The sequence below is a fragment of the Periplaneta americana genome, chromosome 16 (genome assembly GCF_040183065.1).
Source record: "Periplaneta americana isolate PAMFEO1 chromosome 16, P.americana_PAMFEO1_priV1, whole genome shotgun sequence".
Lineage (NCBI taxonomy): Eukaryota > Metazoa > Arthropoda > Insecta > Blattodea > Blattidae > Periplaneta > Periplaneta americana.
In genome coordinates this window covers 36,866,035-36,883,081 of record NC_091132.1, presented here as the reverse complement: position 1 = coordinate 36,883,081, position 17,047 = coordinate 36,866,035, and the positions used below count along the sequence as shown (strand labels likewise).

General features: G+C 36.2%; 1 protein-coding gene across 1 annotated transcript; it reads right to left on the bottom strand.

The window, feature by feature from the left end:
• Positions 1 to 2,594: 2,594 nt before the first annotated feature.
• LOC138716420 (GATA zinc finger domain-containing protein 10-like) lies at positions 2,595 to 8,246 on the bottom strand. The gene is made up of 3 exons (XM_069849490.1): positions 7,815 to 8,246; positions 4,402 to 5,111; positions 2,595 to 2,864 (listed from the first exon to the last, which is right to left on the bottom strand). The coding sequence occupies exons 1-3, from the start codon at positions 7,839 to 7,841 to the stop codon at positions 2,711 to 2,713; spliced, it is 891 nt and encodes a 296-aa protein (XP_069705591.1). The 5' UTR covers positions 7,842 to 8,246; the 3' UTR covers positions 2,595 to 2,710.
• Positions 8,247 to 17,047: the final 8,801 nt, after the last annotated feature.

Here is a 17,047-nt window from a genome sequence, read left to right as displayed (position 1 = left end):
TTTTTTGCATTCTTCTTTTGCAAATTGACCACAAGTTCTCAATGGGGTTGATGTCGGGTGAGTTGCCTGGCCAGGGGAGTACCTGAATATTCTTCTTGTGAAGAATTCTGTATTTTTTCAAGACGTATGGCATGGTGCCAGGTCTTGTTAGAACACACCTCTGCCATCCGGAAATGATTTTTGCAGCTGGGGTACGATTCTGGTTTCCAATAAGTGAATATATTTGTCAGAATTCATCATTCCCTTGATAGGTATTAATGCTCCAGGCCCTTCATGTGTAAAACAACCCCAAAACATTACTTTAGGGGGGTATTTGGGTGCTTGTTGGAGATGAGCTGCTGTTACTTTTTCAGATCCTTTCCGTACATAAGAAACACGGTGGCCATGGACCTCGAAATGAGACTCATCGGAAAAAAGTATATTCTTCCAGTCATTCACTGTCCAGTGTTGATGTAATTTTGCCCACATTAAGCGTTTTTTGCACATAACAGGGGTTAGCAGTTGCTTCTTAATAGGCTTACGAGCCCTTCGTCCAGCTTCCAAAAGCCTATGCCGCACTGTTGTGATGTGAATATTCGCCCAAGTGGTAGCCATTAACTCGCGGGTTAAGTCAACAGCAGTTAGTCTAGGATTTAATTTACTTCTCCTTACAAACGATCATCTGCAGGTGAAGTCTTCCTTTTCCGGCCACAGTTTCCTTTTTTCTGGGGTGTGATGGATCCAGTCTCCCTGTATCGTTTTATGATCGAATTAACAGTAGCCAAACCGATGTGACACTCTGCAGCAATTTGCCTCTGTGTTATAGAAGAATGCTCTGCTAATGTTATAATTTTAGACCGTTTTCGTGGAGTTGTATCCATTTGTGAAGACGACAGAATGTACACAGGATTGCAGTATTAAGTCTTCAACACAACTGAAATGCTTATAAGTACAAAACGACAGGCAAAATGTCACATATTATAAAAAAAAATAAAGACAGACCTTCAACAATGGAATTACACGTACTACAGATGTCAATTAAAGCGGTATGAGCAGCTGTGAGGCCAACAATGATAGAAAATGTAAAAATATGTCGTGTTCGGATTAATTTGCACGCTACTGTATCTTGTAGAGGTGCCTCGCTAAACAATCATGGGCTGTAAGCAATCTAAAAGCTGCTACTGCTGTTTTTCCTGATCCTTGAGGAACTGCATCTGGGTTGGAAAGAAGGATGTTCCATTTCTTATCTGCAGCATGTTTTTGCAATTCTTGCGCGTAGTGTTGTGAGAGTTTTGATTTTATTATCCTTTTTATTGATGAAAATGGAAAATTGACTTTTTTTGTTTGTAATATTGTTCCATTCCTTGCAAGCATGTTAGCCAGATTCCAGATTTGTACAGATTTTTTTTTTTTTTTTTTTTTTAGATTTTTAACTAAAAATTACACTATTCTTATGCACTTAACACAACAACTACTGGGTGTTCAATTCAAAGTGTGTCATGGCTCGCTGTATGCCGTCATGTGGCTAGCCAATGAGCCTAGAGAATTCAATCTCCCTACACTTCCACAGAGGTGTATTACTTATGTGCCAGAGAAGTTGCCTAGCAAGTACTGCAATCATTCAGAAGAGTACTTACTGATATGTACTGTAATGCCGGTAGTGGCAGGAATGTGAACTGTTTCGAAACATGTACTGAGGTGAGTTTTTTTCTTACTGTCGGGATATGGGGAGAGGATTAAGACGATTACTTATGTATTTGTTGACATTAACTTCGACGGTCAACATGGACATGGAGCATTTGATTTGTGTTGTGGAATGTTGCCGTATGCAACCGATGATAACAAATATCCTGCTTACGACTTGGCCGCGCAAAACACAGTTCGAAAGAGGTTATGGTAGCACACAGACTGTACAGACCGCCATCTGTTGCTACGTTATACTGTACACGTTCTCAAGTTCAGATTGAACGTATTGATTAATAGGCAACTTCTCTGACACAAAAGCTGAAACTCGCTTCAAATCGCTGACTTGTCAACAGTAACGTCATGACACACTTCGAAATGAACACCCAATATTACAAATCACACGACTGCAATAAAATTGATTCTTTATAGTTCATTTTTGCATCCTAATGTTCAGTCTTAAAGAGTTTAAAAGAGTGGCATGATTTTTTAAAATTTGTTGTGATAAGTGCGTAATAAAAAGGTAATTTTGTAGTTAAAAATTGAAAAAAAAAAAATGTATGTACGAAGCAACTATGGAATTAGCAACACACTTTTAGATCCAGAATACTGGCCAATTAAAAAATAATACTTCTGAATAGTTCATTTCCTATTTGTAATATTCTTTTACCTTTAAAACTAAAGAAAAAAGGTGTTTTACATACAACTTCAAATTAGTGTAACTCTGAAAATTTTGAGAATAGGACCAATGTTTATATGACATTTTTGCTCAAAATGACTTCGGAAATAAGCTCCGTATGTGGCAGTAACTCCCTGAATCAGCCTGTATAACAGTTTGTTCTGTTGAGATAAATTTAAAGTTGGACAAGGTTCATGCGTTTGTGACTGCCTGCTGGAATGAAATTTAACCCTTTAGTATGAATAGTTGTGCATTACTATTAAAATAATGTTATTTATTTTTTACATTTCTTGTACTGTACACAAATAAAAGTTACTTTTATTATTTTATAATTTTCAAATGGTATTTTGACATTGTGGTGTAGCATATTTATTGCATTTCTTCCTCTTCAAGCTCTTCCCGTTGTTTGATATCAGCTGCAGTTATGGAGTACTTATTTTGCACACCACCAATATTTGTATTTATCACAGCCTGCCCATTTGGATTAAGTTGTGGTCCATTTCCAATTGGTTCAATTTCTTCCCTGTAATGAAAGAGATTTTGTAATAAATTAACATAGTACTATGTATTGTATTCTTCACCTGACATAATTAGGAACATTAAATCCAGACGTTTGAGATGGACAGGGTGTGTATCACGTATGGTGGGAGGCCAGAGTGAAAAAGACCTTTGGGGGGACGTAGATGGGGGATAATATTAAAATGGATTTGAGGGAGATGGGAAATGATGGTAGAGACTGAATAAATCTTGCTCAGAATAGGGACTGATGGCGGGCTTATGTGAAGACGGCAATGAACCTCTGGGTTCTCTAAAAGCCATAATAAGTAAGTATTATAGATTAGAATTTATAAAACGGTTATATTACTGGTTGTTCTGTATGGATGTGAAACTTGGACTCTCACTTTGAGGGAGGAACAGAGATTAAGGGTATTTGAGAATGAGGTTCTTAGGAAAATATTTGGGGCTAAGAGGGATGAAGTTACAGGAGAATGGAGAAAGTCACACAACGCAGAACTGCACGCATTGTATTCTTCACCTGACATAATTAGGAACATTAAATTCAGACGTTTGAGATGGGCAGGGCATGTAGCATGTATGGGCGAATCCAGAATGCATGTAGAGTGTTACTTGGGAGGCCAGAGGGAATAAGACCTTTGGGGAGGCCGAGACATAGATGAGAGGATAATATTAAAATGGATTTGAGGGAGGTGGGATATGATGGTAGGGACTGGATTAATCTTGCTCAGGATAGGGACTGATGGCGGGCTCACAGTCTATTATATACAGTCAAGAAGCTTGAGTTTTGAGGGTGCTAGAAACAATAGACTGTGACGGTACTATTTTGCATCGCCTGTAATGAGGCGATATTAGCGATCCTAGTGGTGAGCAACTATCTAATGTTTGCATGTTTACTACATATTAAGCTTCGCGACTGTATATACTAGACTGTGGCGGGCTTATGTGAGGGTGGCAATGAACCTCTGGGTTCCTTAAAAGCCATAAGTAAGTAATAATATCAGTGACAGATTAGGTTTGGTTATTTCAGACATTTAGTATGCCTTGGACATATACACTTTAGTCTGTAGGAGGGGGTAACTTTTTCTTTACTTCTAATGATGGATATTTTGTTTTTTTTTTTATTATTGGCCCAAGTGTCACTCTGTTAATAAAGTGTCGAGAGTGTAGATTATTTTGTCATCATACACATTACTCATGTTGTGCTGTGGGAGTTGGCTCTACATTTCACCAGGATGATGATGATGATGATGATGATGATGATGATGATGATGATGATGATGATGATGAATGGAGAAAGGGTGAGTTGAAGGTAGGAGAAGTGAGAGTAGTACACAGGAGCCTGTCTCAAGAAAACCATCTTTGTCTTTCAAAATCCCACTTGATTTGAACGCAGGCTTCCAGCATGGAAATTCAACACTTCAGTTATTCATTTAAATGGTAGACTATATGTAAGAAGTAACATGTTTCCTTTGTTTAAATTCATCTATGATCTGTGACTAAACTGTAATAAGTACTACACATTATTACATCTCTCAACTTACCTGGTCACTCTGTAGCCATTCTCGTCTGCTTTGTAGTGCACCGTGCGCTTGTAGAATCCATCGCTGTAGGAATAGAGACCAGATAACGCGAGGCCATCTCGTTTCTCCTGCCGGATATGTGTGTTGTCCATGATGCTGTCCTTCACTTCAGAGTCAAATGAATACTTGGCATTCTTGGCTTGATTTCGGGCCAACTCTTCATCTGGGCTTAGAGTTGTTTGCTCTGTTTTACGTTTGACCTGTTGAACATCCTGTTGGAGGACTGGTTTCTGTTGTGTTGCATCGAGAGGTGGCAAGTTGTGCACTGCGGTGGACTCACTGATTCTCTGTCTCTTAGGTTCAAATATTTGCTGCTGCTGCTGCTGCTGCTGCTGCTGCTGTTGCTGTCGCAGGATGTCTTCTTCAGGTCTCAGATGAGCTCTTGTGGGTTGGAATGTTTGATGCTGCTCTACTATGCCTTGATGTGATGCGTTAATAGGAATTCTTTGTTCTGGTTGCACTTCTCTGCTGATTTTTTTTATTTTTGCAGGAGTGTGTTGCCTTATTAATTTATTTGAGACCACACTGTCGTTGAGTAGTTCTGTTACAGGTCGGAATTGTTGCGGATGATTTTCATTATGAGTAGATATATGTTTATGAGTAAATTTATGGCGTGGAGAAGTGTTGAACTGCTGGCTCCATGTCGAAGCAACCAAAATTAATATTGCCAGCTGTAAAATAATTAAACACTTTCATTAACTATGGAAAAACAATTCTGGAAAACAAGAATATTGGTTTTCAACATTGCGTTGTGACAATATGTCCAGTGTTTCGAGGCTGCTTGCACGTTACGTTTTCACAGTAATATTGCCCAAGACCTAAAGAGTTGTTTACGTAATTGGTTCCATCATCCCTGATTAATCATTAATTGATCGGATAGCCACGAAAACCAACTGTAAGAGTACATTTCTTTGGTTTAACCAGTCACGATGAACCAAATAAAGTAGGTGATATTTCAAGTTTGGTCAATATTATCCTGATGTTGGAACATCCAAGTAGTTCCGAAATGTTAAAATGGCAAAATTCCTATACTTTCCATGTTTATTTATTTCGGTTATACGTTTTTCGTCTATATGTTTTTTTATACTTACTTATACAATTGTATTTTAAACTTCAGGAGTTACGAAGTGTCATTTCAATCAATTTTTCTCGAAATTAGGTTTGTCGTAAAAAATATAAGAACGTGAAAATATAGCACGTGTTGAATGTTAAGATGGGGCCCACTTTGAAATTTGTGGAAATTCGAAGCTGCCCATCGATGTCTAAGAAGTGATACCTTCTATCTGTAAATTTGCAGGTAAATTAAAAAAAGTATTTTAAAATTTAATTTCTCTCAAAATAGACAAAATTTTTATAGATCTCAACTTTGCAAGATCTTCTATTCGAGGACAAAATATTAGTTAATTGTCCAATTTTATGAATGTAATAATAATAATAATATGTCCAATTTTATGAATATAATAATAACAATAACAATAATAATAATAATAATACTTAACGTGCTTGCTTTTAAGGAACCCGGAGGTTCATTGCCGCCCTCACATAAGCTCGCCATTGGTCCCTATCCTGAGCAAGATTAATCCAGTCTCTATCATCATATCCCACCTCCCTCAAATCCATTTTAATATTATCTTCCCATCTACGTCTCGGCCTCCCCAAAGGTCTTTTTCCCTCCGACCTCCCAGCTAACACTCTATATGCATTTCTGGATTCGCCCATACGTGCGAATAATAATAATAATAGTAATAATAATAATAATAATAATAATGTCGTTAATCTGAATAATAATATAGTTAAACTAAATTACTATTTTTGTAGATACGAGGTATCACTTCTTACCTATCATCATTCTTTCCTCCACCATTCTTATGTCCTTTAATGATGTCGTTACTGCTTTAGAAACAGTGGAACTTTTGTATCACATGATGTAAATGAACAAATCGGAACAGTTATGGAGGACATGGTTTATTCCTTAGCAGCAAGCAGTCAAAAATATTGGCTTTTAGTAAAATTATCACATGTTATTACACTGGGAGAACAAGTCGAGTCAATGTCGTAAAATATTCTGAATTGGAGTTTGAAATGTAATATATCAGCCAGCTTTGGCTCTAAGCAGCTAAGATTTTCTACAAAATAATCTTAAATTATCAAAGAATATGCGTTATAAATTCGAGTACTGTATTATAGACTCAAAGATGACTTTACTCTTAAGTTACAAATTTCCCTTGTGAAAATGTTACTAAATTGACTTACCGGTAACTTATTCTCTCCATTTAGTCTTCAAATACTATGTAAGTATAGCAAATGTTATTAAATGTAATTTCGGTTATACATTTCCCTCACTCATACGTTTTTTTTTTTTCTTCAGGCCCCATAAAAACTTTTAAATGAAATTTTACTATATTAAGTGTCAACAGTTTCCAATGTTTTTCTGAACACATTATCACTTGAAAGTAAAATCTCGTATCATTAGCCTTTATGGTAGGGTGACTAACCGTCCTGTTTTTAACAGGATTGCCCCTTTTTTTCAGCCTCTTGTCCCCTGTCCCGAAAATGTCCCATTTTTTTTAATTGCGTCCCGTTTCCCTAAATTATTGTTAAAATAATTATTTTTCTTTTATAAAATGCCTTACTTTTAGGATTATAAAGAAAGTCCTTTTGTTTGTAATCCAAAAAAAAAAAAACGAAAGTTAATCTTATTTGGATACATAAACATATTAAATGACTTTATTTAACTTACGCATGTTTCTCGAATAATTGTTCAATAAAATATACTGTAAGCACTTCTGACATTCGCAACATGGCAAAGAAACTTGTTTTTAAACGCATAATGTATATAAAGAGAGAGTATGGATCGACTTAGTGGCATATTTCTTTTTGCCTTAATTTTTTTTTATCGACGTCGATGTACGATAAATTAAATTGTGTACGTTTTGATCCCCAATTTAAATACGAAGGAGGCTGTAACATTTAGTTGGATTATATTTCAAAACAATGAGAGATCTATGGAAAGATACATAATGCTATTACAAACAGCATAATTTATAGAAAGATTAGTGTAAGCGAAATTGGAAAATTAATTCTTCTAAATTGTAAGCCTATAGTATTTAAGTCTTAAATTTTAAGAACAGTGAACTGGCTAAAATTACCTTTAAGTTAGATTGAAAATAATATTGTTTTAAGTTTGTTTATATCTAAATTTTCAGAGAACTATCATTTTTCGCAAACATTTTATAGGTATAAGTAAATCGAAGTGAGAATCTATGGCACATTTTATAATCGTATATATTGACATTAAATGTGACATGCACTAGTAGAATATACTTTTTCATTCGACTATAATATTAGAATACGAAAAGACGAAGTTGTCTTGCCTGAAAGAAGATCCAACGCGTCTTCATCTTGAGCACTCCGATCACTGATTGACGACACTTTCCCTATTGCTTCAGCTTAAATACAACTTTCACCCTCCGCTTATATTACCCTATTTATAAAAACCAAGCGAAGTTCTACCTCTTGTAGCTTTCAGAGGAAAGTGCAGTTTCATTTTAAGATTATTTGACGAGTTGCAATATGAAGAGTTGAGGCGATACTTCAATCATGATGTCCTATATCGTCATTGTTTATTTTTCGATTTTTCCCCCGAAAATCATAAGTTATAAATAAATTGCAATAAATAATACGTGTATCTGTACGTACGCCATGCCGAGACTATAAATTATTGAGAGTTGAAGAGTTAAATACCTAAAAATTTACGATTTTAAGTTCGGAATTGTCACAACTTTTAAATTTAGTATTTTCACCCGTAAAAAGTCAACAATGGGTTAAATCACAGCCTTCGGAAGTCTACAAAATCTCGCGGATTTATCATTGAATTATTATTAAATTTATTATTGAAATTTTACACCAAAACTATACGTTAAATATAGGACGATAGAAAATTAAGAAGACTTAATATGAATATTGTGTTCCTGCTATGCACTGGATTGTCTTTCGTTGCTCTTTTTATATTAATCACTTTTGAGATGAAATATTGATATCAAAACAATGTGTTTTTCCCCCTTTATACAAAAGTTCAAAGTTTGCATGCAATGATTGTGTTCAGCTATCAACACCACTGACACTTTCCAAAGTGTACAAAAAGTTGTCGCTAACTCTGACACATTAGACCCAACTATTGTTACATTGCATTTAAAAATTAACAAATAAAAAATGTATGTGTCCTGAACTTTGTATAGATAAATATGAGAACTGTACTGTTCAAGTCCTTTACGTTGTTGAAAGTCCACGTTATGGATCAGTTTATAGCGTATAGATTTCCCAACCGATCAGTCCATGATTCGATTCCCTGCGTAGACGGAGATTTACCTCCATTCCGCGTTTGTCTCTTGCCTTGTATTTGTGTACAATCTGTCCTATTTTAATACCTACAGATTAACACCGAAATTAAGTTTTTATACCAGAATTTAAGTTTCTTATTCACCGTAAAATAGGATCTCTATTTTAGTTCGATTCGTACGCTTCACAGCGCCTAGTGGTTAGGCAATCTTCAGAACAATGCGTACAAAATGAAAACGACGTCATAGTTCACGCGATACAATTGCACACGAATGCCCTCCTCTGATGTAAATGGTGAATTTATTTTTTCACTCAAAACTGGAGTCTCAAGCGAAGGAAACAATTTTCGTTGCTGGTGTCACAAACCTAAAGATGTGGAGACCAGTCGGGGGCGGCCCAAGTGGTAGGCATTATTTAGGAGTAAAACATGTTGTTGTTGTTGTTGTTGTTGTTGTTGTTTTCTAATGCCAGACGTTTGACAATAAAGTCATTTGATCTCTTGCACTCCAATATTTTTCAAAGATAATTATCATCTGAAGCACAGATTTTGAGGTGTCCCGAACCCATTTCTTGGTTTGAGTTGCACAATGGGCAGTTAGGGGACTGATATATTCCAATTCTATGCAGGTGTTTGGCCAAACAATCATGGCCTGTTGTCAATCTAAATGCAGCTACAGACGATTTTCGTGGTAAATCGGGAATTAATGCGGATTATGATGCAGAGAGGAGTACAAACATTTGATTTCGTTGAGCCTAAAAGTTACTTGTAAGGTTTAAGTAGATACAGCTAATTAATTTTGCACAAATTTACATAAAATTGTGTGCTTATATTGACTGGCTGGCTTTACGAGGGCTGGTTCGTAGCCTACAGTACACGTTTTGGCCCATTGTGAGCCCTATACAGAGTGGAAATGAAATAACCACGCAGATTGAAGGGAACGATAGAGAACATTGAAACGAATAAAAAGCGTAAAATACGTTTTGTAATTAAATGCACGATTAATTAGAAAATTAAGTTGCAAGTTTTAGACGTCTGGGAGCACTGCCGCTAACCTCTGTAGCCCACGATTACGACAGTGTGTTATTACACTTCAAGTATCACGGACACACTGACAGACTGCGACAAATGTGTCTGGTTTTGGCACATTTCTCTCCAGATATTGCTATGCATAAAACCTTTCAGCTGCACGGGAACTACATCTTGTTTCGTTGTCAATTAATAACACATCGAGACAGTCTGTTCGTAAATTTCCATTGAAATACCCAAACGGATATAAATAATTCTTTATTAGATTTTCTATCGACATGGACAAAACTTACGATAATTATCGAATTAGAGGGTATTGAAGATTTGGCAATTTTTTTTTCTGAGAAAACTACGAACTTTCCACCAATATGGTATTAGACCTTTATGTTATAAGTAGAGCCCGGATGTTTAGGCATTTATTTTGGTTAAAATAGGCAGGCATATAGGCACTAAAATAGTAAAAATAGGCAGTGAAATAGGCATTTACTATTCAAATACTTAATAAACTATCCCATACGGTATTCACTTTCCTTGGTTACATGTCACAACAAGATGCTTTTTAAGTTGTCAACTGTCATAGTGAGCCGCTCTGTCAGAGAGAACGTTTTTCATGGTGGAAAAGATCTTTCTACTTCTACTGAAGTGTTTGGAGCAAACTTAAAACAACTTATTTCAGAAGGACTGTCTCTAGCTTTCTACTTTCTTTCAGAGATCGGGAAAAACCGACTGTGTATTGTCTCAAAAAGAGGGGTGTGAGAAGGGATTAGATACTTCAAAGTACGCGTCACTTGTGCGTGCAAGCGACAACAGTAACGGGACCTGGAAACTTGCTTTTAATACTTCCCTCATTCCCTTTCTTTCGCTGGTAAACCCAGAAGTGTCCTGAGCACTGAGGGTTATACTGTTCAAACATCTTTGTTAAGTGACATAAAAGATGGAATCGGTAGGGGAGAAAAGTTCACGACTTCTTGGAAACATGTGTATTGCTGGAGAATAAGATTCTCAGCAAATATTTGTGTGAGGTGAATATATATTTTTAATTTGTACAACCGTTCTTTTTTGTTTTTTTTATATAATTTATGTGCTGTTTATTTTAAATGCATTAAAAATATAGAAAATGTACAATAACGACGTAAAAAGGCTAAAAAAAAAGGCATTTAATCTTAAAATAGGCAACGAGAGCTAAATTAGGCAAAAACAGGCAAAATAAAAATTGGGCCTATCGTCCCCAAATGTGTGAAAACGTGTTTATCTCTAATAGATCTTTCATACATACACTCAGTTTAAAAAAGGCATTTTGCCTATCTAGTTATAGGTTATATCTGCAACATGAGGAATTTGCGTGGTTATTTTACTTATACTCTGTATATGCGATGGTTGTCCAAGTTCGGCAGATAGCCTGGGTGGCATTCGTGAATTCGACTCTGACAGGTGGGCCATCCTGCTTCAGCCCCTGATAGAGCCAGGTTCGAACACGAGTAACCTGATGATCTCCAGAAACCAGGAGACCCAAACTCTTCCTGTATCAGCATTGGAAACTTCGACCCTCCCAAGTATTAACATTGTAACTCAATTTTTTATGGTTTTGAATTGTCCTAGTGGTCTTAAATTGTTTCTTTTTCTCCCAGTACTATCATTGTAACTCTAAACCTCCCCAATTGTATGTAAAATCTTATTGTTACTCTACATATCTGTATACACTAATTTACACGATCATTTTAAAACGTCATTTTCATCTCCTGAAAAATGTAAGAAACTGAGTTACAATGTTAGTACTTGTGAGGGTCGACTTGTACTACCCCAGCTTATTTTTACTATTGCAGATGACAGATGAAATGAGGAAGAGCTGGAGAGTGTTGGTGGAATGATAGAGGGAAACTGGAGTATCCCAAGTAAAACCATACTGGGTGTTCAGTTCAAAATATGTCATGGCTCGCTGTACGCCGTCATGTGGCTAGCCGATGAGCGTAGAAAATTCAATCTTCCTACACTTCCGCAGAGGCGTATTACCTATATGCCAGAGAAGTTGCCTAGCAAGTACGGCGTTCATTCTGAAGAGTACTTACCGATACGTACGGTAACGCCGATAGTGGCAGGAATGTGAACTGTTTCGAAACATGTACTGAGGTGAGTTTTTTTCCTTACTGTCGGGATATGGAGAGAGGGTTAAGACGATTACTTACGTATTTTTTGACATTAACTTCGACGGTCAACATAGACACGGAGCATTTGATTTGTATTGTGGAATGTTACCGTACGCAATCGATAACAAATACCCTGCGTACGATTTGGCCGCGCAAAACACAGTTCGAAAGAGGTTATGGTAGCACACAGACCGTACAGACCGCCATCTGTTGCTACGACGTTCAAGTTATACTGTACACGTTCTCAAGTTCAGATTGAACGCCTTGATTAATAGGCAACTTCTCTGACATAAAATCTGAAACTCGCTTCAAATCGCTGACTCACAACAGTGACATCATGACACACTTTGAAATGAACACCCAGACGCAGCACTGTACGTAAATTGCGAACATTTCTAATATTTTATATCTATGAATATATATATATATATATATATATATATATATATATATATATATATATATATATATATTGCTTGAGTGGTTCTTGGTGTCATTAGTATCAAGAGTCCAAAACGCAGCAGGATCAGCGTCTCCTGACATAAACACATTATGTTACGAGTAAATGACCTGGCTTGTCAAACGTATGTAAATCCATTGCGTTTTGGAAAAAAATGCTTTAAGTAGATATTTATATGCGTACCTTTATTTCAACAAAAATTCTGTACGTATTGGAGACATAATTTAACTGTATAAGTTCTTGAACTAATATAACGGGACAAACAACAGTAGAACAGCCCAAAATAGATAACTCTTAATGTTACAGCTTGCATCATCAATGTACCGGTGCGCGAATTACACATTTTCACCAGAGGGTTAATGAAGCTACAAGTAGTTTCTAAATGCAGTATCGTCACAGATTTTCTAGTGAAGAACGTGTCTAAAAGAACAGGAGGATATCTTTCTTTCTCCCAAATTGATTAGCGGACAATTGGCCCATTTGAAAAACTGGACGAATTAAAGCTTCAGATTTAAAATGCACTACGCTAACACAAATAATTGAATCGTTATTTGTTAAAAGGGGGAAAGTCCAAAAATACAAATTTTATAGGAGAGACAAAAAACTGTCTAGGACATCCGCCGTTTTAACATAAATTAAATTGTTCTTGGTTTTTAAAAATCCTTTTGACATAAATTGATGCATGCAGTCCACACCTGTGGAGTAACGGTTAGCGCGTCTGGCCGCGAAACCAGGTGGCCCGGGTTCGATTGCCGGTCGGGGCAAGTTACCTGGTTGAGGTTTTTTCCGGGGTTTTCCCTCAACCCAATATGAGCAAATGCTGGGTAACTTTCGGTGTTGGACCTTGGACTCACTTCACCGGCATTCAGACGCTAAACAGCCTAAGATGTTGATAAAGCGTCGTAAAATAACATACTAAAATAAAATAAAAAATTGATGCGTCTATAGTAAGAGAACACATTTCAATAAAAAAAAAATGAATTTTGACTTCCAGGCTTTTAACAAATAGCTATTGAATTGCATTTATTTCGAGCTCATAGCAGTTACTGTATATTATTTCTTACTAACTTCTGATCCGCTTGCGAGAAATATCGTGGATACTTTCCCTTCCTAGTATAAATATGATTTCGAAATTATTTTTGTTTAGTTATGTAACCTTGAATTATTCAAATTCGACGAACTGTTTGTTCATTTGTGACTGGAATGGTTCATTCGATTATGAAAAATGCTCTTTTGTGTGTAACCCAGGAAACAAAAATTCATCTTCATACCCGGATGTCGCCAGACAATCCCCGTGCGGCATGACCACTCCATGGACACTAACGAGTGACACGACCACTACGATGGCTGCGTAATCTAGACCATCAGTCTAACACACAAGTGGTTCGGGTTCGAGTCCTGATTAGCTCTGCAGATTTTAATTCATGATCCTTAGTGATACTTGTGGCGGACAAAGTCGCAGTTGGGGTTTTGACGTAGAACTACGTCTTTCTCTTCACTAGGTATGGAGAGGGTAACTTGAGAATTAACCGTTACATAAAAATGCAAGCCTCTGTTGTCTTTATATTCCTCTTTTTTCCTTGTATTCCCCCTTTTCTCCTTGAAATGCCCTCGTTTTCCTTGCATTTCCCTTTTTTCCTTGTCTTCCCCTTCTTTCTTTGTCTTCCTTTAGTTTTCTTGTATTCCCCTTGTTCTCCTTGTCATCTCTTTGTTCTTTTTGTATTACTCTTGTTTTCATTCTTTTCCCTGTTTTCTTTGTCTTCTACTTCTTTCCTTGTTTTCCCCTTGTTCTCCTTCTTTCCTCCTTATTCTCCATGTCTTTCCTTTGTGACTCGTGAGTTCTTTTTGCCGCAAATCACATATTTCCAATACAAGCTGTTAAATGTTTTCCCTTTTATTTCTTCTTCTTCTTCTTCTTCTTCTTCTTCTTCTTCTTCTTCTTCTTCTTCTTCTTCAGGGTGAGGTGGCAATTTAAATGCATTTATCTTCGTTTCTCTTTAGGAAAAAATAAAATACTCCTAAGAATGTGCTACAAATATAGCCTTACTTACAAATACTTAGCCTACTTACTTACAAATGGCTTTTAAGGAACCCGAAGGTTCATTGCCGCCCTCACATAAGCCCGCCATCGGTCCCTATCCTGTGCAAGATTAATCCAGTCTCTATCATCATATCCCACCTCCCTCAAATCCATTTTAATATTATCCTCCCATCCACGTCTCGGCCTCCCTAAAGGTCTTTTTCCCTCCGGTCTCCCAACTAACACTCTATATGCATTTCTGGATTCGCCCATACGTGCTACATGCCCTGCCCATCTCAAACGTCTGGATTTAATGTTACTAATTATGTCAGGTGAAGAATACAATGCGTGCAGTTCTGTGTTGTGTAACTTTCTCCATTCTCCTGTAACTTCATCCCGCTTAGCCCCAAATATTTTCCTAAGCACCTTATTCTCAAACACCCTTAACTTATGTTCCTCTCTCAGAGTGAGAGTCCAAGTTTCACAACCATACAGAACAACCGGTAATATAACTGTTTTATAAATTCTAACTTTCAGATTTTTCGACAGCAGACTGGATGATAAGAGCTTCTCAACCGAATAATAACAGGCATTTCCCATATTTATTCTATGTTTAATTTCCTCCCGAGTATCATTTATATTTGTTACTGTTGCTCCAAGATATTTGAATTTTTCCACCTCTTCGAAGGATAAATCTCCAATTTTTATATTTCCATTTCGTACAATATTCTGGTCACGAGATATAATCATATACTTTGTCTTTTCGGGATTTGCTTCCAAACCGATCGCTTTACTTCCTTCAAGTAAAATTTCCGTGTTTTCCCTAATCGTTTGTGTATTTTCTCCTAACATATTCACGTCATCTGCATAGACAAGAAGCTGATGTAGCCCGTTCAATTCCAAACCCTGCCTGTTATCCTGAACTTTCCTAATGGCATATTCTAGAGCGAAGTTAAAAAGTAAAGGTGATAGTGCATCTCCCTGCTTTAGCCCGCAGTGAATTGGAAAAGCATCAGATAGAAACTGACCTATACGGACTCTGCTGTATGTTTCACTGAGACACATTTTAATTAATCGAACTAGTTTCTTGGGAATACCAAATTCAATAAGAATATCATGTAATACTTCCCTCTTAACCGAGTCATATGCCTTTTTGAAATCTATGAATAACTGATGCACTGTACCCTTATACTCCCATTTTTTCTCCATTATCTGTCGAATACAAAAAATCTGATCAATAGTCGATCTATTACGCCGAAAGCCGCACTGATGATCCCCAATAATTTCATCTACGTACGGAGTTAATCTTCTCAAAAGAATATTGGACAAAATTTTGTACGACGTCAACAAAAGTGATATTCTTCGAAAGTTACCACAGTTGGTTTTGTCCCCCTATTTACAATAATGGATACCTCATTTTCCAGTTGGGCAGAATATTAATTATTATTATCCCATCAATTTTAAAGTAATTATTCTCAAAATAATAACTAATGCTAATACAATTTCGTGAAACAACTGAGTGTGCATAAAATTTATAGATTTTTTTTTTTCATCCGAACAAGTCTGACGTATGCTAAGAATATGTGATAAATATACACCAAAATATTATCTTATACATTCTAAATATTAACAACAATTTACATACTTGTTCATAGATAAATATTTAAGAAAAATATTAAACAAATTTCCAATTGCAGATGTGGATTTCAAACTGGCCTAAGTCGAAATGACAGGTTATGAGGAAAATGACAAAAACTGATAAAATAAATTTGACGCCCTTAGATCCTTTAAAAATCATATTCAGACACTAAGTCAACACTTAGTCTACCGCTGTGGTCTCGTAGTAGCGTCTTCGTCCCGAACCCAGAGGGCCGGGGTTCGATTCCCGCTTGGGACAAATTGCCTCGGTGAGGTTTTTACAGGGCTTTTCCCCTCACTCCTATGGATGAATATCAGGTAACTTTATCAGAAGTATGGAACACCACTCATTCTCGCCACTTCCTTTTCTCCCATATCGTCGTTTTCTTCATTTTCAAAGTTACATTAATTTGAATTTGTTAGTAAAATACCATATTTCTTTAGTTTTACGGGTAAAAAAAATATTACAAATAGAGAATGAACTATTCAGAAGTGTCATGTCTTTAATTTACTAGTGTTCTGAACCTAAAAATGTGTTGTTAATTGCTTTGTACAGATTTCATTTTTCAATTTTTAACTAAAAATGACACTATTCTTACGAACTTATCACAAAAATTGTTACAAATCATACGACTTTAGGAACTTGATTCTTTACAGTTTAATTACATCCTAATGTACAGTCTTAAAGAATTTACAAGAGTGGCATGATTTTTAACAATTGTTGTGATAATTAATACGTAAGAAAATGTAATTTTGAAGTTAAAAATCGAAAAAAAAAAATCTGTACGAAATTACTATGGAGTTCACAACACATTTTAACTTCAGAATACTAGCTGATTAAAGAAATGATACTCCTGACTAGTTCATTCTTTATTTTTAATATTCTTTTACCCTTAAACTCAAGAATAGTGGTATTTTACAAACAACTTCAAATTAGTGTAATTCTGAAAATATTGAGATTAGGATAAATGTTTATATGA